The sequence below is a fragment of the Mirounga angustirostris genome, unplaced genomic scaffold, assembly GCF_029215605.1.
Source record: "Mirounga angustirostris isolate CCGP_5_RB_7025 unplaced genomic scaffold, mMirAng1.0.hap1 SCAF_12, whole genome shotgun sequence".
Classification (NCBI taxonomy): domain Eukaryota; kingdom Metazoa; phylum Chordata; class Mammalia; order Carnivora; family Phocidae; genus Mirounga; species Mirounga angustirostris.
Window position 1 is genome coordinate 105,044,174 of NW_026991720.1, and position 24,074 is coordinate 105,068,247.

General features: G+C 58.4%; 2 protein-coding genes across 7 annotated transcripts in view; one reads left to right on the forward strand and one right to left on the reverse strand.

Moving 5' to 3' along the window:
* Positions 1–40: 40 nt before the first annotated feature.
* Positions 41–21,485, forward strand: NACAD (NAC alpha domain containing). Of its 2 annotated transcripts, none has more exons than XM_064575513.1 (8): positions 41–12,244; positions 14,142–19,919; positions 20,024–20,139; positions 20,227–20,301; positions 20,643–20,789; positions 20,860–21,012; positions 21,103–21,225; positions 21,313–21,471. In XM_064575513.1, the coding sequence occupies exons 1-8, from the start codon at positions 12,178–12,180 to the stop codon at positions 21,325–21,327; spliced, it is 6,474 nt and encodes a 2,157-aa protein (XP_064431583.1). In that variant the 5' UTR covers positions 41–12,177; the 3' UTR covers positions 21,328–21,471. The 2 variants fall into 2 exon arrangements, with proteins under 2 accessions (XP_064431583.1, XP_064431582.1); XM_064575512.1 differs by lacking the exon at positions 41–12,244 and adding an exon at positions 12,430–13,770 and having other exon boundaries at positions 21,313–21,485.
* A 1,564-nt stretch (positions 21,486–23,049) lies between these two features.
* CCM2 (CCM2 scaffold protein) overlaps positions 23,050–24,074 on the reverse strand; it is a 46,941-nt gene continuing 45,916 nt past the window's right edge. For all 5 annotated transcript variants that reach the window (XM_064575517.1, XM_064575514.1, XM_064575518.1 and 2 more), the window contains one exon: positions 23,050–23,493. In XM_064575517.1, the coding sequence (XP_064431587.1) occupies positions 23,213–23,493 (281 nt within the window). In that variant the 3' untranslated portion in view covers positions 23,050–23,212. The remainder of the gene's footprint in view (positions 23,494–24,074) is intronic.

A 24,074-nucleotide genomic window follows, 5' to 3' on the forward strand; every position in this document is an offset into this window, starting at 1 on the left:
CGCACGCACAGTCAGCACGGATCGAGCCCCACGCTTCCAGCCTTGGGGCCATGAGGACCTTCCTGGGCAGGCCCCTGGGTTTTGAGAATGTGGCTTGGGGTTCTCGTGGCGGTGTGGGTACTGAGCACAGTCGTCCTGGGAGGTTCTCCTGCCTGTGGTCTTGGGAGTGGGGGACCCCGAGGAGCCGAACTGACAGGAGGCACTAGGTGCGGAGCAGAAGAAAGTGCGCTCAGCTGACAGAGCGGGGCTCACGACCCCTCCCGCCGCCCCAGCCAGGCCAGGGGGCCTGGTGTCGTGTGCCTGAGCACCCTGAGCCTCCTTTGCCACCAGATGTTGGGAAGGACAGTCTGTCTCCCTCCCAGTCCCTCGATGGAGACTTTGTAGGTGGAGCAGACAAGAGGGTGACCACTGCTGCTTGCCCACCCCCCGCAGCTCGGGGTGGGGGAGGGAGCTGGGGAGAAGCGCCACCTCCACCCTGGGTCCCCAGGCCAGCCATTCGCCACACCTCCAGAGGGGTCTCTTCCCGAAACTCAGCTCACCCAGGTGTGGGGGTGGACGGGAGCTGTCGGACACATTCGTGCAGGCTGGTGGCCGTCCATCACCAGGTGGGAGGGCACAGCCACGGTGGCCCGAGCAAGGTGCGGGAGCCAGGAGGACATGCCACGGTGAAGGACTGCCGTGGGCAGGTGCCAGGGCCTCTGGGAGGGCCCGCTGAGGACACACGAGCTCATCCTGTGCACCGCTCAGGCCCACCGGCCTCCACGGGAGACGCTCTGGTCCCTTTGCACTCATGAGAAGGGACGTGGTATCTGTGTCCTTCCAGTTTCCTCATTGGTGACCTCTCGTAGCACTGGGGGGTGTCGCACCAGGACGCTGACAGGGATGGGAGTCCCCAGACAGGACCCCTGTGCTCTCTATACCCACGCCTCCCCCTCGCTGGCTGCCACCCCTGTTCTCCATTCCTACCCTGGCTAAAAGAGCTTCCTATAGAGGAATCTGACCATGTGGCCCTCTGGCTGGATCCGCACTAGCTCCCGGGGCTCATGCGAGCGTTCCCTGTGCGGGTCCTGACCTGCCCCTGCAGTTAGATGGCTCAGCCCCACCCACAAGGATGGCGGGACCCCAGTCCTCAGATAAACACCCGGGAGCTCGGCTGTTCCTGTCGTCCGACGTTCCCGCCAGCAGAGTGAGGAGCCCTGAGGTCCCCCCCATGCTCGCCATGCGGTGTCCTCACAGATGTGGCTAGGATTCTGGAAGTTGGTGCGTCTCCCCGTGGCTAGTGCTGGGGAGCACGTCTTCGTTCTAGCCGGCTGGATGTGCGTTTCCACGACAACCAGTGATCTCTTCATCCTCACCCGTGCTTACTGTCCATTGGCGTCATCTTTGGAGGAATGCCTATTCCGATTCTGTGTCTCGGTTTCACTTAGGTCGTCTGAGTTGTAAGAGTATGTTGTAGAAGCCAGTCCCTTGTTGGAGAAGGGATTTGCAAATGCTTATTCCCATTTTGTGGGTTGTATTTTCACTTTCTGGATGGCGACCTTGCAGCAACAAAAGATTTAAGTTTCTGGGAGGTCCGCTCTTTTGTCTTTTGCTTGTGCTTTGGAGGGTCATATCCAAAAATCCTTTGGTGAATCTAGGTCCTGAAAGTATGCCCATTTTCTTCCAAGAATTTTATCATCTTGACCTTAGGTTATTACCTATTTTGAGTTAATTTTTGTATTTGTTACGTGCTTAGTGTCAACTTCATCCTTTTGCATGTGACTCTCCAGTTATCCCAACACCATTATTGGGAAGATAGTTCTTTTCTCGTTGTATGGTCTTGGCACCTTGGTTGAAACTCAGTTGGCCACAGATGTCTGGGGTTATTTCTGGGCTCAGTATCCCTCTGTTTCTTGCTTGTTGCTTTGTAGGACATTTGAAGTTAGAAAGTGTGAGTCCTAGACTACATCAAAATAAAAAGCTTCTGCACGGTGAGGGAAACAGCCAACAAAACTAAAAGCCTGCAGAATGGGTGGAGATACTTGCAGATGATATATCCAATAAAGGATTAGTGTCTAAAGTATATAAAGAACTTACTCAACACCCAAAAAAAAAAAAACCTTACAGTTTAAAAATGGTCAGAAGACATGAACAGACATTTCTCCAAAGAAGACAACCATATCGCCAACAGACACATGAAAAGATGCTCCACATCACTGATCATCAGGGAAATGCAAATCAAAACCACAATGAGGTACCACCTCATACCTGTCAGAATGGCTAAAATTAACAAAACGGGGAACAACAGCTGTTGGGAGGATGTGGAGAAAGGAACCCTCATGCACTGTTGGTGGAAATGCAAGCTGGTGCAGCCACTCCGGGAAACAGTGTGGTTTCCTCAGAAAGTTAAAGGTAGAGCCATCCTACATCCCAGCAATTGCACTACTAGGCATTTACTCAAAAAAGACAAAAGCACGAATTCAAAGGGATACATGCACTCCTATGTTTATTGCAGCATTATTTACAATAGCCAAACTGGAAGCAGCCCAAGTGTCCATTGCCTGATGAATGGATAAAGAAAATGGTGTATATATATTCAATGGGATATTATTCAGCCATAAAAAAAGAACTCTTGCCATTTGCAATGATGTGAATGGAGCTAGAGGATACGCTAACTGAACTAAGAAAGACACCATAGGATTTCACTCCTATGTGGAATTTAAAAAAGGAAAAGAGACAAACCAAAAAAGACTCCTCCTAACTATAGAGAACAAATATGTACCTGAGGGGAGGTGGCCAGAGGATGGGGGAAGTAGGTGAAGGGCCAAGTACACTTTTCTTGAGGAGCACTGAGCGATTTAGAAGCATTGACTCACTTACACTGTATGCCTGAAAATACAACACATTTAACTACACTGGAATTTGTTAAAATGTGAGTCCTAATGGATTCTACATTTTCAAGGTTGCTTTGACTATTCTGGGTCCCTTGTAATTGCATATGAATTTTAGAAGTAGCCTATCAATTCTTACAAAGAAGTAGTCAGGATTCTGATAGGAATAGCAAGGAAGCCTTAGATCAGTTTGGGGAGTGCTTTCTGAACCACCTTAGGCCTTCTGATCCATGAATATGGGATGTTTGCCCATTTATTTAGACATTCCTTAATTTCAACAGTGTTTTGTAATTTTCAGAGTATAAATTTTGAGCGTCCTTTGCTAAACTGATTCCTAAGGACTATTTTTTGGTGTCATTATGAATGGCATTTTCTTTATTTCAATTTTGGATTATTACAGATTTATAGAGATACAATTGAATCTTTACCCAAAGTATAATTCACATACAATATCCTGTTAGTTTCAGGTGATGTCATTTGTATACATTATGAAATGGTCCCCATGAGTCTACTTACCATCTGTCACCAAAGTTATTAGAATATTATTGACCGTATTCTCTATGCTGTACATTACATACTTGTGACTTACTTATTTTCTAACTGGAAGTTTTATGCCTTTAATCCCCTTCATCTATATAACCCCCTCCCCATCCCTCCCTCCTCTGGTAACCAGCAGTTTTATCTTTGAAGCTGTTGTCATGTTGTGTTTTGGGTTTTAGATTTTTTACAATTTGTTTTGTAGTTTCTCAAGGAACCTCCACTCCATGGAGTGGCTGCACCAATTTGTGTTCCCACCAACATTGCACAAGTGTCCCAGTTTCTCCACGTCCTTGCCAACACTCGTCATAATATTTTTTTCTTTTTGATATTAGCAATTCTGACAGGTGTGAGGTGGTATCTCATTGTGGTTTTGATTTGTATTTCCCTGATGATGAGTGATGTGGAGCATCTTTTCATGTGTCTGTTGGCCATCTGGACATCTTCTTTGGAGAAATATCTATTCAAATCCTCTGTCAATTTTTAAATCACGGTATTTGTTGTTGGGTTTGTTTTTTTTTTTTAGATTTTATTTATTTATTTGACAGAGAGATAGCAAGAACACAAGCAGGGGGAGTGGGAGAGGGAGAAGCAGGGAGCCTGATATGGGGCTCGATCCCAGAACCTTGGGATCGTGACCTGAGCCGAAGGCAGACGCTTAACGACTGAGCCACACAGGCACCCTGTTGGGTTTTTGGGTTTTTTTTTTTTTATTGTACATGTTCTTTATATATTTTGGATATTAACCCCATATTTGGTTGTGTGATTCGCAGATATCTTTTCCCTTTCAGTAGGCTGCTGTCTTTATGTTTTGTTGATAGTTCCTTCCTGTGCACAAGCTTTTTAGCTTGATGCAGTCTCATTTTAGCTTTTGTTGCCCTTGCCTGAGGAGACTGGTCCAAAAAATATTGCTGAGACCTATGTCAAAGAACTTACTGCCTGTGCTCTCCTCTGGGAGTTTTATGGCTTCGGGTCTCAACATTTAGGTCTTTCATCCATTTTGCATTTATTTTTGTGGATGGTGTAAGAAAGTGGTCCAGTCTCATTCCTCTGCATGTGGCTGTCCAATTTTCCCAACACCATCTGTTGAAGAGACTGTCTTTTCCCCCATTGGATATTCTTGCCTTCTATGTTATAGGTTCATTGACCCCATAAATGTGGGTTTATTTCTGGTCTCTCTATTCAGTTCCATTGATCTGTGTGTCTATTTCCTGCCAGTACCATACTGTGTTGATTACTTTGATTACTTACTTGCTTTGTAGTATAGTTTAAAATGTGGGAGTGTGATACCTCTAAGTTTTGTCCTTTCTCAAGATTGCTTTGGCTATTTGGGATCAACAATTGATTTTTATATACTGATCTTGAGTCCTCCAACCTTGATGAACTAATGTACCAGTCCTAATTATTTTTGCTGCTTTTAGGATTCTGTCTTTGACTTTTAGCATTTTTGTATATGTCTGTTTGCGGCTCTGTCTGTAAATATCCTAGTTGGAGTCCATTGAGCTTCCTGAATGTATAAGAGGTTTTTGTTTTCAACCTAGGAAGTTTGCAGCCATGCCTTTTTTGAAAGTTCTCTCTCCTCCTGGTATTTCCATTATGTGTATGTTGGGGGCAGTTAATGTGTTCCATATTTCTTGGAGGCTCTGTTCTTTTTTTTTTTTTTTTTCCTCTATTCTTCAGCTAGCATAATATCCTGTGATCTGTCTTCAAGTTCACCAATTCTCCTGCCAGTTCAAATCTTCTGGTCAGCCCCTGAAGTGAATTTCCTCATTTCTGTGCTTTATGGATGTTCTCTACTTGATGTGACCTTATCATTAAGGCTTCCTTTACTTCTTTAGTCATGCTCTCCTTTAGTCATGAACATATTTATAATGGCTACCTTGAAGTCCTTGTGAGATATGTCATCTAGTCACTCTCATAGGCAGTTCCTGTTGCCTGCTTTCTTCCCAGTATCTGGGTCATACTTTCCTCTCTTTGTGTGCCTGGTTATTTTTTGTTGGAAATCGGGCATTTTTAATAAAATACTGTAACAATTCTGGGTCCAAGGCCAACACCCCCTCTCCTCCGGGGCTTCTTACTGTTATTTGCTTGTTTGCCTGGGGACTGGCTAGACTATTTTGGTGAAGTCTGCTCCTTTTCCCCTGCAGTGCTCAGCCTCTGGTGCTTTTCCTCTGGGAGGTACATAGGTATGTCCACAGTCACCCTGGCCTGCTCTCTAGGCTGTGGCTTCATTGGCTCTGTGAATCTCCTCCCAGATGCCTTTGACCACAACCTCCACTGTCCCGAGGGCACCCTCGGGTTGAAACTTCCCGATGCTCTATTGCAAGGGAAGTCAGTTCCTATGGGAAGAGATTGGGAGCTATCCACTTCATAGCCTGGCAAAATCTCAGCCAGGGCTCAAAGCAAGCTTGTGAGAGACACCCCCAATCTGGGCGCTGAGCACTCAGTGGAGGGGGGACAGGATTGGATTGGAGCCACGGCCTTGAGCTGGGAGAGGGGCCACTGGATCGGCATATTCAGCATGCCAGGCCCAAGGTAGAGTCTCCCTCCCACAAGCGGGGGCTAAACAGAGAAAGGGAACCCCACCTCGGTCACACTTGCCTGGGACTCAGCCTCAGCAGCAGGTGTCAGGACAGGATAGGAAATGCTAAGTGACTGGGGACCTATGTTCTTGGCCCCAGCAGTTGGGTAGGTTCTCTAGCTTGGTGAGCGGGGAGAGGGGAGGGAAGGAGCAGCTTGGCTCATAAACCACTGATTCTGCTTTCTTTTGAACTTCGAAACAGGGCACCTGGGTGGCTCAGTCACGTCCAACTCTTGGTTTCAGCTCAGGTCATGAGATCAAGCCCCACATTAGGCTCTGCACTCTGTGCAGAGTCTGCTTGAGGTTCTCTCCCTCTGCCCCTCCTCCCATACACATGTGCTCTCTCTCTCTCTCTCAAATAAATAAATCTTTAAAAAAATAAATAACTTGGCACCCATTTTCTTCAATAGCTCTTTCTTCATTTGTTTGCCCATCAGACCATTTCCAAGAGCTTTAACTGTTTGTTGTATTATTTCTACCAGTTTCACTGGGAAGCTGGCCAGTGGAGCGCCTCGTGCTTTCATTCTAGAAGTCTGGCTGCCCTTAATTCTTTTCTTGCCTCACTGTGGGGTTAGAACCCGCAGCCCTGTGTTGAAAACAGGGGCAGGAGCTGATGCCCTTTTCTTGCCTCAGCCCTAGAGAGCATTCAGTCTTTCACCATCAAGCACAGTGTTGGCTGTAAGGCTTTTGCATATGATCTTAATCAAGTTCATTTTAACTTGCTGAGAAGTTTTTAGCAATCTGAATGGCTGTTGGATTATGTCATATGGGTTATGTGTCATTCAATACGATCACATAATTTTTCTTCTTTAGCTTGTTGGTATGGTGGATTATACGAAATGCTTTTCAAATGTTGAACCGTCCATGCACACCTGGAATAAATTCCATCTGGTCATGGTTGTATAATTCTTTTTATACAATGTCAGATTTGATATGCCAATATTTTATTGAGATTTTTTGTGCCTAAGTTCATGGGAGATATTGTCTGTAGTTTCTTGTTTTTTGTTTGTTTCTGGTACTGTCTTTGGTTTGGGTAGTATTTAAATTTGTCTCAGGAAATGAGTTAGGATGTGTTCCTTCATCTTCTGTTTTCTAGAAGAAATTGCTTAAAATTGATGTTAATTCTACTTTACATGCTTGGTAGAATTCTTCAGTGAAATCATCTGGGCCTGAACATTTCTTTGGGGAAGGTTTTAAATGAAAAATTCAATTTCTTTCATGGTTCCAGGACTGTTCAGATTATCTACTTCATTTTGCTTGCTCGAATTTGGTAGATTTTAATTTTCTTCTTGCCTCCAGAGATTTCAAACATCACTCTGGCACTCCCAGAAACAGAACCTTACCAGCCGTCTGGGCATCCTGTGGCCCAGTCAGGCTGACACAGAATTAAGCATCCAGCTGCCAGGGCACTTCTGATACTGGGCATTTGTGTCTTCTCTCTTCTTAAGGTTGTCAGTCTTGCTAGGGGTTTGTCAATCTTATTAAATTCTTCTCAGAACCATTTTGTTTGTTTCATTGATTTCCTATTTTCAATTTCATTGATTTCTGCTCTTGACTTTATTATTTCCTTCTTTCTGCTTGTTTTGATTTTATTTTGCTCTTCTTTTCCTATTAGGAAAAGAAGGAATTTCAATGATTTTGAGGTCTTGCCTCTTTCTGATGTGCTATAAATATCCCTCTCACCACTGCTTTAGCTGTAGACCACATACTTTGATGTTTTGTATTATTTTTATTTGGTTCAGTTCTGTGTTTTTAAAAAAACGCCCCGAGGTACTTCCCCTTTGACCTATGGATCATTTACAAGGGTGTGGTTTTCTTCCCAGTGTTTGGAGATTTTCCTGTTGTCTTGCTGTGATTGATTTTGTTGGAGTCCATTGTGGTCTGAATACAAACACTGTGATTTCAGTTATTTTAGATGTGTTGATGTTTGTTTTATGGCCCAAGGTTTGATCTCTCTTGGGAAATGTTCCCTACTTTGAACATAGGAGCACTCTGTATTGCTGGGTGGACTACCCTGCGGGATGCTGTGGGCGGGCGGATGGCATGGGTCTCCTACATCTGGGCTGGTTTTCTGTCTAGTGGTCCTGTGGGTTGTCGAGGGGACAAAGTGAAGTCCTCAACCATACTTGCAGGTACGCCAGTCTCTCCTCAGCTCTGCCAGCTTCAGCCTCGTGTATTTGAGGCTCTAATAGTTGGTGTGTGCACATTTAGGATTGTTATGTCTTCCTGGTGGACCGATCATTACCTCTAATGTGTCATCACAGAATGTCAGTCTGTCGCCACTTACTTCCTTTGCTCAAAAGTCTACTTTCTCGGATATTAACCGGCCACTCCTGCTTCTTCATTTTGTTGTTGTTTTGTGTTTGATTACTATTCATATTGTGTATCTTCTTCTCTTACTTTCTCCCAGTGCACCTACGTCACTGAATTTGAAGTGACTTTCCTATAAACAGCATATAGTTCAGTCTGCCTTTTTTGTCCACTCTGCCAGTCTTTGCCTCCTAATCTGTGAGTATACGTTTTAACGTATTTAATGTAATTTGTATATTTAGCCTATTTACGTTTATGTGTGTTAAGGCCAAAAGTCTGCCATTTTGTTATTTGTCTTCTCATTTGCCTCTGTTTCTTGTTCTTTTGTTTCTCTCATCTTGCTTTCCTGTGGACTCTGAACATTTTTTTACAAAATTTTATTTATTTATTTGAGAGAGAACATGAGCAGGCTCCCCGCAGAGCAGGCCAACATGGGACTCAGTCCCAGGACCCTGAGATCATGACCTGAGCTGAAGGCAGATGCTTAATCGACTGAGCCATCCAGACACCCCACCTGAGGACTCTGAACATTTTGAAGGACTCTATCTTGACTTTATATATAGAGTGGTTTGGGGGTGTGTCATCTTGTATTGTCTTCTTTTTTTAGGGTTTATTTATTTATTTGACCCAGAGAGAGAGAGAGGGAGAGAGCAAGCACAAGCAGGGGGAGCTGCAGAGGAAGAGGGAGAAGCAGGCTTCCCCCTGAGCAGGGAGCCTGATGCAGGACTCAATCCCAGGACTCTGGGACCATGAGCTTAGCCGAAGGCAGACACCCAACCAACTGAGCCACCCAGGCGCCCCTTGAGTGGTCTTCTTAGAGTTTGTTCTGGGTATGGAAACACACTCGCGTGCAGGTCCTCACAGTCAGCTGCCCGCAGTGTGTGCACTTCAGGTTACGTGTGCATACTGCTTCCATGTTGGTTGCTTTGCCATCCCTGCTTTTCAGTATCCTCTCGAATGTCAGCTGGTGTTAACACTTGTTTCTCTCATCACACGTGCCACCAGGCACTCAGGAGAAGGAGTGCCCACTGTTGTGCCCGTCTCTCTGCCCTTCCCATGCTCCTTCTTCCCTCCCAATGCCCAAGAGGCCACCCTTATCATGTCCATCCTTGTGGAGAGACGCGCTATACCTGGGCTTGCGGGGCAGTCTGCCAGGGCTGGAGCCTTCAGTGTCCCCTGGCTCAGAGTGCATTTCTCCTTTGTTCTTGTGTGTGTGCACGGGCGCGTGGCTGAAGCGAGTGTCTTCCTCCTCGAATGATGCTCGCTTTCAACACTTGGAAAACATGGCGCCGCTTCCTTCCGGCTGCTGGCTCTGGATCGGAAGTGCACTGTGGTTGTCCTCAGCGTTCCCTGTGGGTCTCGTGCTCATCTCTCTGGCTGCTTCCGTGAAACGTCCTCGGTGCTCAGAAGTTACAGCTCAAGTGGCCGGATGTAGATTTCCTTGGATGTATCGTATTTGAGATTTGCTCAGGTCCTTGAATCAAAGTCTCTCTCTTTTGCCTAATTTGGGGAGTTTCAGCCATCATTTCTTTGAATACTCTTTTCAACTGCTCACCCCTGCCACTCTTCTTATGGGACTCTGGTTATGTGAACAGTGGATCTTGTGTTGTTATCCCACAGGTTCCTGAGCCTCTGTTCAATGTTTTTCCCCAATGTTTTTGTTCTCGTTGTTGTTAATAGGTTGAGTACTTTCTGTGGACCCATCTTCAGCCTCACTGGGACATCCTCTGTCATTTCTGGCCACAGATAAGCCGCTCAGCAAGTGTTTCCTTTCAGTGATTCTGTATCATATTGTGATTTTGGTTTGCTTCTGTATTATGTCTGTTTCTTTGCTGACATTTTCCATTTGCTACAAGATGAACTGTTACTCCTTATGGAACCTCTTCAATTACGACTGATTTAAAATCCTTGTCAGATAATTCCAGCATCTCCACCTCAGTTTGGGCATCAGTTGATTACTCTTTCTTATTCTAGTTGTGACTTTCCTGAGTCTTGGGTTCTTCCTTGAGTTTCCTGGTATGACAGGTGATTTTTTTATTGTCTCCTGAACAGTCAGGCTATTATGTTCACATTTTGTATTTTAGGAGGTGGTCATCCTGTTTGGACTCAGCAGGCAGGTCCTGGGCTACTCTAGTGGCCTGTGGTTTCAGTGACAGTGGACCGTGCAGAGGTCCCTGCTGGGCCATCCTGGGCCTCTGGATGGGGGCGGGGTATCTGGCCCCTAGGAGGCGTACTTCCCCCCCACACCCTTGGGGCCTCTCGGTGGGGCAGGGGGGCCGGTGAGCCGGTGAGCCGGGTGGGGAAGGAGTGGGCCTCTCCTTGATCCTCCTGCCGGTTCTAGCAGACCCCCCACCCAGAGTCGTCAGTGGGACTCCAGCCTCACATGGGGATGAATACGTCTACCTGGTCCTCTTCCTGGTAGCAGGCTGGGGGTCAGGAAACGTGGTCTCGGACCCCCTTATGTCGGTCTGCTCTGTTCCTCCAGCCTGGGGACCCTCACCACGTCACCTCACTCTTTTCATGTGTGAGAGTTCTGTTTTGGTTGTCTCTGATTTCCTGCGTTTATTGGTAGTCGGGAAAAGCAGAGACAAGCCTAGGCCAGCCACCTCGTCCAGACTAGAAGCCCCTCAGGGCATGCTGAAGGGCTTTTGGTTTCTGGAAAGTGTGTGCAGGCCAGATGGTAGGGGGTCAGCAGAGCAGTGGGAACCGTGAAGGACTCTGCTACGGCCACGGGCGAAGGGCCATGGGAGGAGGCAACTTAGAAGAGCCTGGGAGGTGAGGATGAAGGTGTGGGGGAAGGGGAGGAAGAGGAGGGTCCCCAACAGAGGGATAGATGGACGGATCTCCAGCATTTCCAGCGACTGAGAGGGGTGCAGGATGCAGGGCTCAGGCTGGGCGTGGCGGGGCTGGTGCCCAGCGCAGGCAGGGAGCCAGCTCTGCGGTGCGTCCAGGGCAGCGCCCGCAGGAGACAGGGTTGGGGAGACTCCCCGCCCCCCCCCCACGACAATGACCAATCTGATTCCCTGCCCCCGCCCAGCTCTGGGATGGCGACAATGGCCATCTGTCTCCCGGAGCCGGAGCCTGGCACTGGGCGGGTGCGAGCGCGGGAGGGCCCGGGTGGAAGCAAGGGCACGGCTCAAGGAGGCTCGGGAGGGCTTGCAGCCCTGAGGGGGGGCGCGGGCGGCCGCCGAGGCGGAGGAAAGCGTGGTTCTCCTCTTCCTCCCGCCCCGGTGTCCGGGAGCCGAGCTGCGGGGCGCACGGGACCGGTCCGCCCAGCTCCCCCGGGGCTGCCGTTCCCGCCGCGCCGGCTCCGGTCTCCGGTTTCCATGGAGCCGGGAGGCGGTTGCCACGGAGACCAACGTGCGACGGCCAGCCAATCAGCGTGGAGCTGCGGCTCCAGCTCACCTCCTGGATGGAGGCAAGGGGGACGCAGGAGGCCGGGCACCAGGACGGCGCCGCCACCTCCCCCAGGGCGCCGAGGCCGCCGTGCCCCGCGTGCCGGCGACCCTCCCCAACCCCGCCTCGTCCAGGCCCGGCTTAGGGGCGATGTCCCCTGGGGTCCGGCCAGCTTCCGACTGGTCCCCGAGCCCCCTCGCGTTCAGGGGGGAATGCTGCGGGAAAGGCGGGGCCGCGCAGCGCGGAAGGAGGGCGCAGCCCCGGTCGGGGGAAGGAGGGAGGCCGCCCCCCGCCACGGCGCTCCGCAGTGCTTGGGGCGCACGCGCACGCTCGCTCGGGGCGCCGGGCGGGCGGGGCGGTGCTGACGTCATCCGATGACCCACCCACCCCCTACCCCCTGGCCGAGGGGCGGTGGCCGCGCAGGCTCCGCCGGACGGACGCGCGGACAGACCGGGCACCGAGGGAAGGGCGCACGGTCAGGCCATGCCCGGGGAGGCTGCCCGTGCCGAGCCGCTGCTGCCGGAGGCGGGCAGGCCCGGGCCCCGCACAGGTGAGGCCTCGCGCTGTGCACCCTGCGCGCGTCTCGGCCGCCCTGTCCCTGCCCGTCCCCTCTCCGGTCCCTCTCCCTGCCTGTCCCCTCTGTCCTTCTCCCTTCTCCAATCACCGCCCGCCGCCCCCCGTCCCCTCTCCGGTCCTTTTGGCGCCCTGCCCTTTCGGGCACCTGAATCCTGACCGCCTCCCACCCCCCGAGCCCCGCACGTCCCCGCTCAGGACCGCGGGGAAGGGCGGGCGGGCGGAAACGGGATGGCCTCCAGGAGCCAGAAGCGACGCGAGGGCCTGTGAGCATCCCAGGGCTCCGTGGCTCCAAGCCCACGTCCCACCCTCTGGGCCACCGCCGCCCCATTGTCTGTGAGGAGCTGCGGGCCCTGGCCCCACGGCTCTGGACCAGAGGTGGGGGGTTCTCAACTGCACCCCCACCACCACGGGCACTCGCCCCCTAGATGCCTGAAGCCGCCTCAGGGCCGGTGACTGGTCTGGCCTGGCCAGGTGGAGCCGGACGGAGCTGGAGCCTGGGGAAGCCAGGGGGTCAGGCTGTGAGGGTGGGAGGTCGGATGCCCTGAGGGAGCAAGGTCTGGGGGGCAGTGCCCCGGGGTGCAGGCCTACATCCTTGGACAGGCTAGGTCAGCAAGTGTGGGTGGAGGCTGAGGGGGTCTGCCTGGGTCTAGAAGGACCAGCCAGGGTGGCCCAGCAGGAGGTCAGCCATGAGTGATCCCTGGAGGGCCAAGGGCACCTTGCTGTGGATAAGTCACCTGGGAATGTCACCAGTGCTGGGTCCAGGGGCCTGGCCTCCCTCTGGGGTCCAGTAGTGTAGGTGGAGGCTAGGACTCCCCAGACCCAGGGTCTCAGGCTGCTTGATGACCTTGAATGCTTACAAAAACCTTTGGCCTTTGGCTTCCCTTCCTCACCCCCCCTCCTTGGCCCAGCTCTGCCCTCTCCCTGCTCCAGGGCGGGTGGGCAAAGGCACCCCAGGCTCAGTGCCAGGAGCCGGTCTCCACCCGTCCCCACCCACCACACCCACCTCCAGGTGTTGGGTGTCTGTCACACGGCAGTGGACCCAAAGGACCCCCTTCTTGGGATCCCCTGGCCACCTCAGAATCCCAGTAGTGCGGCCCAAGGGCCCCGAGGGACTGCCCCCCATTGCTGCAGGCCGATGGGCAGGCTGGGGAGGGCACTGCCCCTTCGTAAAAGCTTCACCTCTAATCCTGGGAGATACTCGACTTTGCAGACAGACAGCTGAGGCACGGAGGTACTTGTGGGGTGATCATGGGTGATAGAGCAGGAACCCCCCCTGAGAACGTGGTCGGGGCCCAAGCAGCCCCCGTAACACTGCCCTGGGACCGGCTGGCTTATTCCTGGCGGAGGGAACCCTTCTCACCCCCATGCTCCAGCTCGGCCTCCGTGGGACGCGCAGCCTGAGGACGAACACACAGTGGCTCCGCTTCCCTCCTCCATGCACCAGCTCTGGGAGCAAGAGCGAGGGCAGAGCCAGAGGGCACCTCCAGAGGCTGGCCTCAGGTGTGGGCAGCAAGGAGAGAGACGAGGCAGAGAGGCGAGACCCCCATGCACAGGAGGTGGGAGACCTAGAGCGTCCCAGGGCCAGCGGGTGCAGGTCCCCTGCCCCTGGGGGCCTCTGGCGCAGGAGGTCAGGAGAGGTCGCCCACCAGGCCCAGCACAGATTGAGGGCAGGGGGCCAGCCAGCCAGCGTCCGCGGAGCCAGGTGCTAGTCCAGCCTTGCCGAGCCTGACGGGAGCCACGCTGCCCACCCCCCACCCCCTGGCCCCAGGCTGTGCCCCCAGGGTCGGAACTCGCTGAAATTCTCCCCCAGACGCAGCAGCTCCAGCTCCCAGAAGGTGTCTGCCCTCCTCATGCCCCCCCTCTTTCCACAGAGTCGTCCTGTGATGTGGCCGCGGCCACCACCCCGAGAGGGGACCGGCTGGAGCACTGTGCCCTGACCCCCGGACCCAGCGCCTTGGCCCTGGAGTTTCTGCCCAGCAAGCCGGGCACCCGGCCCCCGCCGGACGGAGCCAGCTGGGATGCAGGGCCGGGCGGCACCCCCTCGGCGTGGGCGGTGCCTGCAGAAGGCAGCCCCAGCCCGGGCTCCCCCGAGGCCCAGCCCACCGGGGGTCCTCCCCCAGCCACCCTGGAGCCCCGGATCGTGATGGGTGAGGAGACCCGCCAGGCGCCCCCGCCATCCAGGGCAGCCCTGCCAGAGCTCAGGGACCAGGAGGGTGGGCACCCCAGCCTGGACCCACCCCCCGAGTTGTGTTCTCAGGGTGACCCTCCTGTGCCTTGCCCTGCCCCAGACCCTGACTCCTACTTCACACCGCCCTCCACCCCCACCGAGAGCGCCTCTGCCCTGCTCCTTGGCCCCGGGCCCCGCAGGGAGGCCCGGGACACCCCAGCCGAGCCAGGGGACTCGCCGCCCGCCTCACCCTCGGGCTCCTACATCACGGCAGATGGGGACAGCTGGGCCTCGTCCCCGTCCTGTTCCCTGAGCCTGCTGGCCCCGGCCGAAGGGCTGGACGTCCCCTCAGGCTGGGGCTTCTCCCCAGCGGGCTCTGTGGCCGACGAGCAGGAGTCGTCTCCCACGGGGCCCCCCGGCCCCCCGTCCCCAGAGTCCAGCGTCTCGGCCGACAGCAGCTCCTCCTGGGGCCAGGAGGGCCACTTCTTCGAGCTGGACTTCCTGGCCAACGACCCCATGATCCCCGCTGCCCTCCTGCCCTTCCGAGGCAGCCTCATCGTCCAGGTGGAGGCCGTGGAGGTGACGCCGAGGGCCCCCGAGGACGAGGAAGAGCAGGAGGAGGAGGTCCCTGTCCCTGGAGGGGACCCAGCCGGGGAGGGCGAGGACGACAGCACGTTCGCGTCCTCCCTGCAGTCCCTGTCTGACCTCTCCATCACCGAGGGCATGGACGAGGCCTTCGCCTTCCGGGACGACACCTCGGCAGCCTCTTCCGACCCCGACTCGGCCTCCTACGCGGGGGCAGACGACGAGAGGCTGTACAGCGAGGAGCCCCACGCGCGGCCCGCTGCCCTGCACCAGGACAGCCCTGGCGAGCCTGCTCCCGCCGCCGCCGAGCAGGGGGCTGGCCGAGCCACCACGCGCCAGGAGCCCGGCGCCCAGGTCCCCGGGGCGGGCCAGGCCTCCGCCGCCGCCACCGCCGCAGCCCCTCACACCCCGCGGGAAGCCCCAGGCCTCCCCGGGGGGAGCCCTCAGGCCTGGGGGGAGGAGGCAGGCTCCCTGTCGGGTCCAGCACCTGCTGCCGCGGGCAGAGCTCAGCCCTTCCGGGAGGATGACAGCGCGGCCTTGGGCCCGGGGCCTTGGACCGCCCCGGAAGAGGGAGCCCTCACGCCAAGCCCAGATTCTCTGCAGAAGCTGGAGAAAGAAGCAGGCCAGGACCCTGACTCTCTGGCCACACCCCTGCCCCTGCAGGACGCAGGCCTCCCCTCAGGCCAGGTGACCCCCGCTGGGGCCAGGCTTGAGACCCTGCAGAAGGATGCGGGCTGCCTGCCAGGGATCGAGCCTGTGGTCACTGCAGCCCAGCACGAAGGACGAGTGACCTTGGAACTGGGACCAGCCCCTGAGGCGAGGGACGCAAGCTGCACTGGAGGCCCGGAGCCTCCAGCCTGGGACCAGGCCCAGCTGGATGGCCTGGAGCCAGCTGCAGATGCTGGGACACCCTGGGCCTCATGGGGAACTGCAGGCGCCTCCAAGCCTGACATGGAGGCCCTAGATTCCCCCAAGCCTGCCACAGAGGCTGTGGAACGCCCTGGGCCTGACATAGAGGCCACAAATTGCCCCAAGCCTGTCACGGAAGCCCCAGAACACCCAGAACCTGCCACAGAGGCTGTAGAATGCCTGGAGTCTGCCACAGAGGCCCCGGAACATTCTGAGCCTGCCACGGGGGCCCCAGAATGCCCAGAGCCTGCCAGGGAAGCCCTGGAACATTGTGAGGCTGTCACGGAGGCCCCGGAACATTGTGAGCCTGCCACAGAAGCCCCGGAATGCCCAGAGCCTGCCACAGAGGCCCCAGAACACCCAGAACCTGCCACAGAGGCCCTGGAACATTGTGAGGCTGTCACGGAGGCCCTGGAATGCCCAGAGCCTGCCACGGAGGCCCCGGAATGCCCAGAGCCTGCCATGGAGGCCCTGGAACATTCTGAGCCTGTCACAGAGGCCCCGGAATGCCCAGAGCCTGCCATGGAGGCTGTAGAATGCCTGGAGTCTGCCACAGAGGCCCTGGAACATTCTGAGCCTGCCACGGGGGCCCCAGAATGCCCAGAGCCTGCCAGGGAAGCCCCAGAACATTGTGAGCCTGCCACAGAGGCCCCAGAACATTGTGAGCCTGCCATAGAAGCCCTGGAACATTCTGAGCCTGCCACAGAGGCCCTGGAACGTTCTGAGCCTGCCATGGAGGCCCCAGAACACCCAGAGCCTGCCACGGAGGCCCCGGAACACCCAGAGCCTGCCACAGAGGCCCTGGAACATTCTGAGCCTGCCACGGGGGCCCTGGAATGCCCAGAGCCTGCCACAGAGGCCCCAGAATGCCCAGAGCCTGCCATGGAGGCCCCGGAACATTCTAAGCCTGCCACAGAGGCCCCGGAATGCCCAGAGCCTGCCACAGAGGCCCCAGAACACCCAGAACCTGCCACGGAGGCCCCGGAACATTGTGAGGCTGTCACGGAGGCCCCGGAATGCCCAGAGCCTGCTACGGAGGCCCCAGAATGCCCAGAGCCTGCCATGGAGGCCCCGGAACATTCTGAGCCTGCCACAGAGGCCCCAGAATGCCCAGAGCCTGCCACAGAGGCCCCAGAATACCCAGAACCTGCCACGGAGGCCCCAGAACATTGTGAGGCTGTCACAGAGGCCCCGGAATGCCCAGAGCCTGCCACGGAGAGCCCGGAACATTCTGAGCCTGCCACAGAAGCCCCAGAATGCCCAGAGCCTGCCACGGAGAGCCCAGAACATTCTGAGCCTGCCACAGAAGCCCCAGAATGCCCAGAGCCTGCCACAGAGGCCCCAGAACGCCCAGAACCTGCCACAGAGGCCCCAGAACATTGTGAGGCTGCCACGGAGGCCCCGGAATGCCCAGAGCCTGCCACAGAGGCCCCAGAACACCCAGAACTTGCCACAGAGGCCCCGGAATATTGTGAGCCTGCCACGGAGGCCCCGGAACATTGTGAGCCTGCCAGGGAGGCTCCGGAACGCCCAGAGCCTACCATGGAGGCCCTGGAACATTCTGAACCTGCCAGAGAGGCCCCGGAATGCCCAGAGCCTGCCACGGAAGCCCCGGAATGCCCAGAGCCTGTCACGGAGGCCCCCAAACACCCAGAGCCTGCCACGGGGGCCCCAGAATGCCCAGAGCCTGCCACAAAGGCCCCGGAATGCCCAGAGCCTGCCATGTGGGTCCCAGAATGCCCAGAGCCTCTCACAAAGGCCCTGGAATGCCCAGAGCCTGCCACAGGGGTCCCGGAGTATTCTGAGCCTGCCACGGAAGCTCCGGAATGCCCAGAGCCTGTCACGGAGGCCCCAGAACACTCAGAGCCTGCAACAGAAGCCCCAGAATATTCTGAGCCTGGCACAGAGGCCCCGGAATGCCCAGAGCCTGCCACGGAGGCCCCAGAATATTCTGAGCCTGCCACAGAAGCCCCAGAATGCCCAGAGCCTGCCACAGAGGCCCCAGAACACCCAGAGCCTGCCACAGAGGCCCCAGAATGCCCAGAACCTGCCACAGAGGCCCCAGAATGCCCAGAGCCTGCCACGGGGGCCCCAGAACACCCAGAACCTGCAACAGAGGCCCCAGAATGCCCAGAGCCTGCCACAGGGGCCCCAGAACATTCTGAGCCTGCCACAGAGGCCCCAGAACGCCCAGAGCCTGCCACGGAGGCCCCAGAATGCCCAGAGCCTGCCACAGGGGCCCCAGAATGCCCAGAGCCTGCCACGGAGGCTCCGGAATACCCAGAGCCTGCTACAGAGGCCCCAGAACGCCCAGAGCCTGCCACGGGAACCCCAGAACACCCAGAACCTGCAACGGAGGCCCCAGAATGCCCAGAGCCTGCCACGGAGGCTCCGGAATGCCCAGAGCCTGCCACGGAGGCCCCAGAACATTCTGAGCCTGCCACAGGAGCCCCAGAATGCCCAGAGCCTGCCACGGAGGCTCCGGAATGCCCAGAGCCTGCCACGGAGGCTCCGGAATGCCCAGAGCCTGCCACGGAGGCCCCAGAACATTCTGAGCCTGCCACAGGAGCCCCAGAATGCCCAGAGCCTGCCACGGAGGCCCCGGAACGCCCAGAGCCTGCCACGGAGGCCCCGGAACGCCCAGAGCCTGCCACGGGGGCCCCGGAACCCCCAGAACCTGCCACGGGGGCCCCGGAACGCCCAGAGCCTGCCACGGAGGCCCCGGAACGCCCAGAGCCTGCCACGGAGGCTCTGGAACGCCCAGAGCCTGCCACGGGGGTCGCAGAACGCCCAGAGCCTGCCACGGGGGCCCCAGAACACCCAGAACCTGCCACGGAGGCCCCAGAGCGCCCAGAGCCTGCCACGGGGGCCCCGGAACGCCCAGAGCCTGCCACGGGAGCCCCGGAATGCCCAGAGCCTGCCACAGGGGCCCCAGAATGCCCAGAGCCTGCCATGGGGGCCCCGAAATGCCTCAAGCCTGCCACAAAAGCTCCAGAATGCCCAGAGCCTGCCACAGGCCCCCCTGGGCCTGCCATGGAGGCCACAGACCCACCCAAGCCTGCCTCCATTGGAGAGGAAGTAGCTGAGGGCCTGTTGGCACCTGAGCAGGGAACCGGTCCCAGTGCCTGTGTGCATGCTGGTGATGGAGCCGAGCCCCACTTGCCCCTGAAGGAGGCCCCAGGGGGTGAGAATCAAGGGGCTGGAGGCCTCGAGTCAGCACCCCAGGGTGCTAGGAAGGCTCCTGGGGATAGTGGCCCAGAGGTACATCCTGCTGCTCGCCCCGAGTTTGGCCACACATGGCCCCAGAGCCCAGTGGAGGAGGGAAGAGCCAACCCTGAGCCCAGGTCCCCCGTTGCTGTGGCCTCAGAAGCTGGGCTGGGCTCCTGCTCCAAGTTTCCACCGAGGTTCGTGCCCAGGCCTGGCAGGGGCTGCCCCAAAGAGCCTGCCCCCACCTCTCCAGCACCCTCTCGGCAGCCAGAGCCCGTGCTGGGCCCAGGCAGTGGAGAATGGGCACAAGTAGCACCTGGAAGCCCCAGCTCGTCCCCAGCACAAGCCCCCAGAAGCCCTGCCAGGGGCCTGCCCAGTGTGCCCCAAGACAGGCTCCTCGTCCCAGAGCCCTCTGCTCCTGGGGTCCCCACAGAGGCAGCCCCATGCCCCATGGCACCCCTCGCCCCCTGCCCTTGCCAGGGCCCCAGGGAAGACTCAGATGAGGGCAAGGAGTCCCCGGGCCCTCTGGGCCTCCAGCCGCCACGGGCAGGAGCCCAGCGGGCGGTGGCTGCCTTCTCAGGAACCACGAAACCTCCTGGGGCCGGGCATCGGGTCAGCCTCCCACCCCACTCCCCGATCCTCAGCCCCAAGACGGCCCCCACGGGGGACACCCATGCCAAAGACCAGGCCTGGCGGATCTCGCCCCCCTGCCAAGTGCCTCCTGGCCCTCGAGGGCTCCCGGCCGCCGAGCAGCAAGATGACCAGGACAGCCTGGAGGAAGGTGAGAGGGGCCGGGGCTGGAGCGCTGTCCTGAGCCGGGGACCAGAGGTGGCAGGTGGGTGGGAAGCCATCCTCAACGCACACACACCCCTACCCCATGCCCAGACTCGCCGCCGAGGGCTCCAGGATCCGGCCAGCACTCGGACAGCCACGGCGAGTCGTCTGCAGAGCTGGAGGAGCAGGACCTCTCAGGAGCGCAGACAGCACAGTGCCCGGCCCAGGTGCCCGGCCCGGGAGGGGGGAGGCTGCACCCCTGGGAGGGCTCCACCCCACCCTCCCCTCAGGTGCTCAAACCCCATTCTCCCCAGGCCCCGGCAGGTGGCAGCAGCGAGGAGACCGTGGCCAAAGCCAAGCAGAGTCGTAGTGAGAAGAAAGCCCGAAAGGTGGGTGGGGGTCCCGCTGGGGCCACTCCGCGAGGGCGGGGCCTGCTGCATAAGGGGACCCTTCACACCCAGGGGCCGTCGGGTCGTGAAACTGCTGGGGCCGGAGCATCCATCGAGAATGTGCCCCCAGCTGGGGTCTGGCACCCACTGAACGCCCAGGGGGCTGGTGTTCCCACAGGCTCTGCCCAGAGACCACAGAGGGTCCCCCAGGGTTGGCGGCAGAACCCTCGTTCCCCCCATCAGTGTGCTCTCTCCCCCTGGGCCCACCCGCTCCTCCCCACCCCAGCCTGGGACCCCTGGGGTCGATGCCCAGGTCTGAGCCCCCCGCCCTGTGCCCCCAGGCTATGTCCAAGCTGGGCCTGCGGCAAATCCAGGGGGTCACCCGGATCACCATCCAGAAGTCCAAGAACATCCTGTTTGTCATCGCCAAGCCCGACGTCTTCAAGAGCCCAGCCTCAGACACCTACGTGGTCTTCGGCGAGGCCAAGGTCTGGCAGGCCGCGGGCGGGGGCGGGGGCCCGGGGTGCGGGCTGGGCTGACCGCTCTGTGCCCCTGCAGATCGAGGACCTGTCCCAGCAAGTGCACAGAGCTGCTGCCGAGAAGTTCAAAGTGCCCACGGAGCCTTCCGCCCTGGTCCCCGAGTCCGCGCCCGGGCCGCTGGTGAGGCCCGAGTGCGAGGAGGAAGAGGAGGAGGAGGAGGAGGAGGAGGAGGTGAGGCGCAAGGACACCGGGCTTGGGGATCCTCAACTGCTTTTCCTGGGGGCGGGGCAGCCCCAGAACCTGCCTGCTTGCCCCCCGCAGGTGGATGAGGCAGGGCTGGAGCTCCGGGACATCGAGCTGGTGATGGCGCAGGCCAACGTGTCGCGGGCCCGGGCAGTGCGGGCCCTGAGGGACAACCAGAGCGACATCGTCAACGCCATCATGGTGAGTGGCTGGCCCCTTCTGGGCCCCCTGCTGCTGGCCCTGCTGCGCCCCTCCCCAGCCTGCCCTCTCTCTCTGCGTTTCCCGCAGGAGCTCACCATGTAGCCGCGGACCACCACCTGACCGCACAGCTCCGCCCCTGCCCCCGGCTCTGCTGCTCAATAAACAGGTGTCTCCTCACGGCCTCTGCTCTGGCTCCTACCTGCCCGGGCGCGCTGCGGCCAAACGGGGTTTGTGAATGGGTGGAGACACTTCCTGGGTCTGTGCGGAGCCCCAGGGGGAGGGGGGTCCTCCCTCCCGTGTCCCAGAGGGTGGGGATCTGTCCCCCATGTTCGCTGCGGCCAAACGGGGTTTGTGAATGGGTGGAGACACTTCCTGGGTCCGTGCGGAGCCCCAGGAGGAGGGGGGTCCTCCCTCCCGTGTCCCAGAGGGTGGGGATCTGTCCCCCATGTTCTCAAAGGCTGGTGGTCCTACCCGCTCATGCCCCAGAGGTGGTGGCGTTCCCATGGCCCTAGAGGGCAGGTGATCTCTCCGTGCCCCAGAGGACGGGGTCTGTCCCATATCCTCAGAGTGGAAGTGCTCTCTGTCCTGAGGGTGGGGTTCTGTCCCCACTTGTCCCCAGAGGGTGGGATCCGTCCCGTGACTCCAGCAGGTGGGGGTCCACCTTCCCCCCACCCCATGTCCACAGTACCCAACCTGCCCAGACAGTAGGCAGTCACCTGGCTGTGGCCCAAGGCGTGGGCTTAGGGACTGGTTTTGGGAAGGAACTCCCCAGACTCAGGGGCTCTGGAGGTTTAGCTGTTGAAAAGGTGTTTGCTGGGGGGTGGGGGGGCAGCGACTGGCCCCCAAAGTTCCTGGCCCCTCCTGGTGCCCAGCTCTGGAGGGGCCGCCCATCTCCTCCATGTTCCCTCTTCTCCAAAGCCCAGGGACCTGCGGAGGGGGGCTGCAGGTGAGAGGGGCCCCTGGAGAGGAGGGAGCGGCTCCTGCCGTCCACACAGGACACTTAGACCCGGTTCCACAGTGTGGCCACCCCACCCCTGACCGCTCGTTGGGGCCACTCACACCCAGGATGGGCTGGCCCTGCCTGGATGACTTCAGCTGTTCCAGATGCTTCCAGAGCAGGTTGATTTGCACTCCTGTCTGGAGACCTACCCCATATCCCCTTAGCTCTGCGGGTCTGGGCCAACTACCAGCTCCCGGACAGCGCAGGCCGGAACCAAGTCTGAGAGCCCTCCTCCCATCCCGACCTGCCGCTGGCCAGGACGCAGACCCCCGCCTGGCCCCCACACGGCCTCACTGTGGGCCCAGGGCTCTGTGCTCCCTCTCCGGGACCCCAGCACCCACCCTGCTCGGTCTGGGGCTTCCCACACATGCTGTCGGGGGTCTCCCAGGGCAGAGGCACCTTCTAGGTGAGGAGGGCGTCTCCAGGGCCACCCCCACTGCCTCCCCATGTGCCAAGGGCAGGGGAGGGGCCCAGCCCAGGGAAGACCTAGAACACAGTGCCCCCCATAAGCCCCCTGGAGACCAGGACCCTGGGCTCCAGGATGACAGGCTCTCGGGGGGGGGGGGGGGGGGGGGGGAAGGAGGGCAGGCGCCACGCTTGGGAACCCGGAGCCCGCACCCAGCAGCGAGGACCTGCACTCGCACCAGCGCCCAGGCCCCCTGCTGTCCCAACCCCACGTCCATGAAGCAAAAGCCCCAATCCCGTGCTCCCGGTTTGCTGCGACGAGCACCAACAGGCAGCCGGCCCCCACGCCACAGCGCCCAGCCCGTCGTGCAGGCCTGGCTCCCACCCCGCGAGACCAGAAGCACGCTGGGACCAGAAAGGAATTATTCACATCGCAGTAAACTTCTTTGAAGGTCTCTGAGAGTTTCGACAAGAATGTCGTGTGCAAAACTGAAAGGACCCCCAGGACCCCTCCTGGGCACCGGCGCCCCGAGGCCGATCCTTCACAGTAGAGGGCGCACCGGTGGGCCCCTCCCGGCGCCGTCAGGCCGAGTCCCGGTCCATGCTGCAGCCCAGAGCCTCGATGTCGTTGCTGATGTCCGAAATCATGCGGTCCCACTCGTCCCCTTCCGAGGGCGCGGACTGGTCGTCGGAGCTGCCGGTGGCCCTGTTCCCGGTGCAGGTGGAGGCGGAGGCGGAGCTCAGGGCCCGCCGGTACCTGCCAAAACTGTCGGTGATGATACCTCGGCCGTCCTTCACCCCGATGGTCTCAAGGAAGTTCTCGAAGTGCTGGCTGTCCTTCTCCGGGATGAAGGGCCGCAGACCTGTGGACACAGGGTGCGCCTGACGCCAGGCCTCCTGCGGGGAGAACGAGCCTGCCCGCCCCACCCGCCCCGCGTCCAGCCCCGTCCGACGGGCACCACACGCCCGCGCAGGTCCCGCGTCTGCAGCGGGTGGCTGGCCCCATCTCCCCCCCCTCGGGCCTGGTGGAACGCACCCACAGGCCTCCGGGTGCAGAACGGGGGCGGGGGGGAGGCAGGCTGACCTCTGAGGGGTACCACCCACTTTTGTAAGAATAAGCCAGAAAGGAACATGGAGCTGGGGGCTGGGGCCTCGGACCCCAGCCCTGGCTGCATGGCTGACCCCGGCGGGGAGGCCACAGGGTCGGCAAGGGCTCAGACTGCACGCAGCAGGCCAGGCCTCCGGCCCTACGTCCCCCGTGAGTGGAGAGCCCCTCAGTGGCTGCTGACAAGGGTATAACCCAGGCCCCCCTGGATGGTGGGGGCAGAGCCCGGGAGCCTCCGCCGGCCCCCATCACGCAGCCGGGGTCTCTAGGGTCAGCACTGTCATGCCCGAGGGCGTGGGCAGTGGGCAGGGCCCCGACCACCCTGCCCACCCAGCTCTC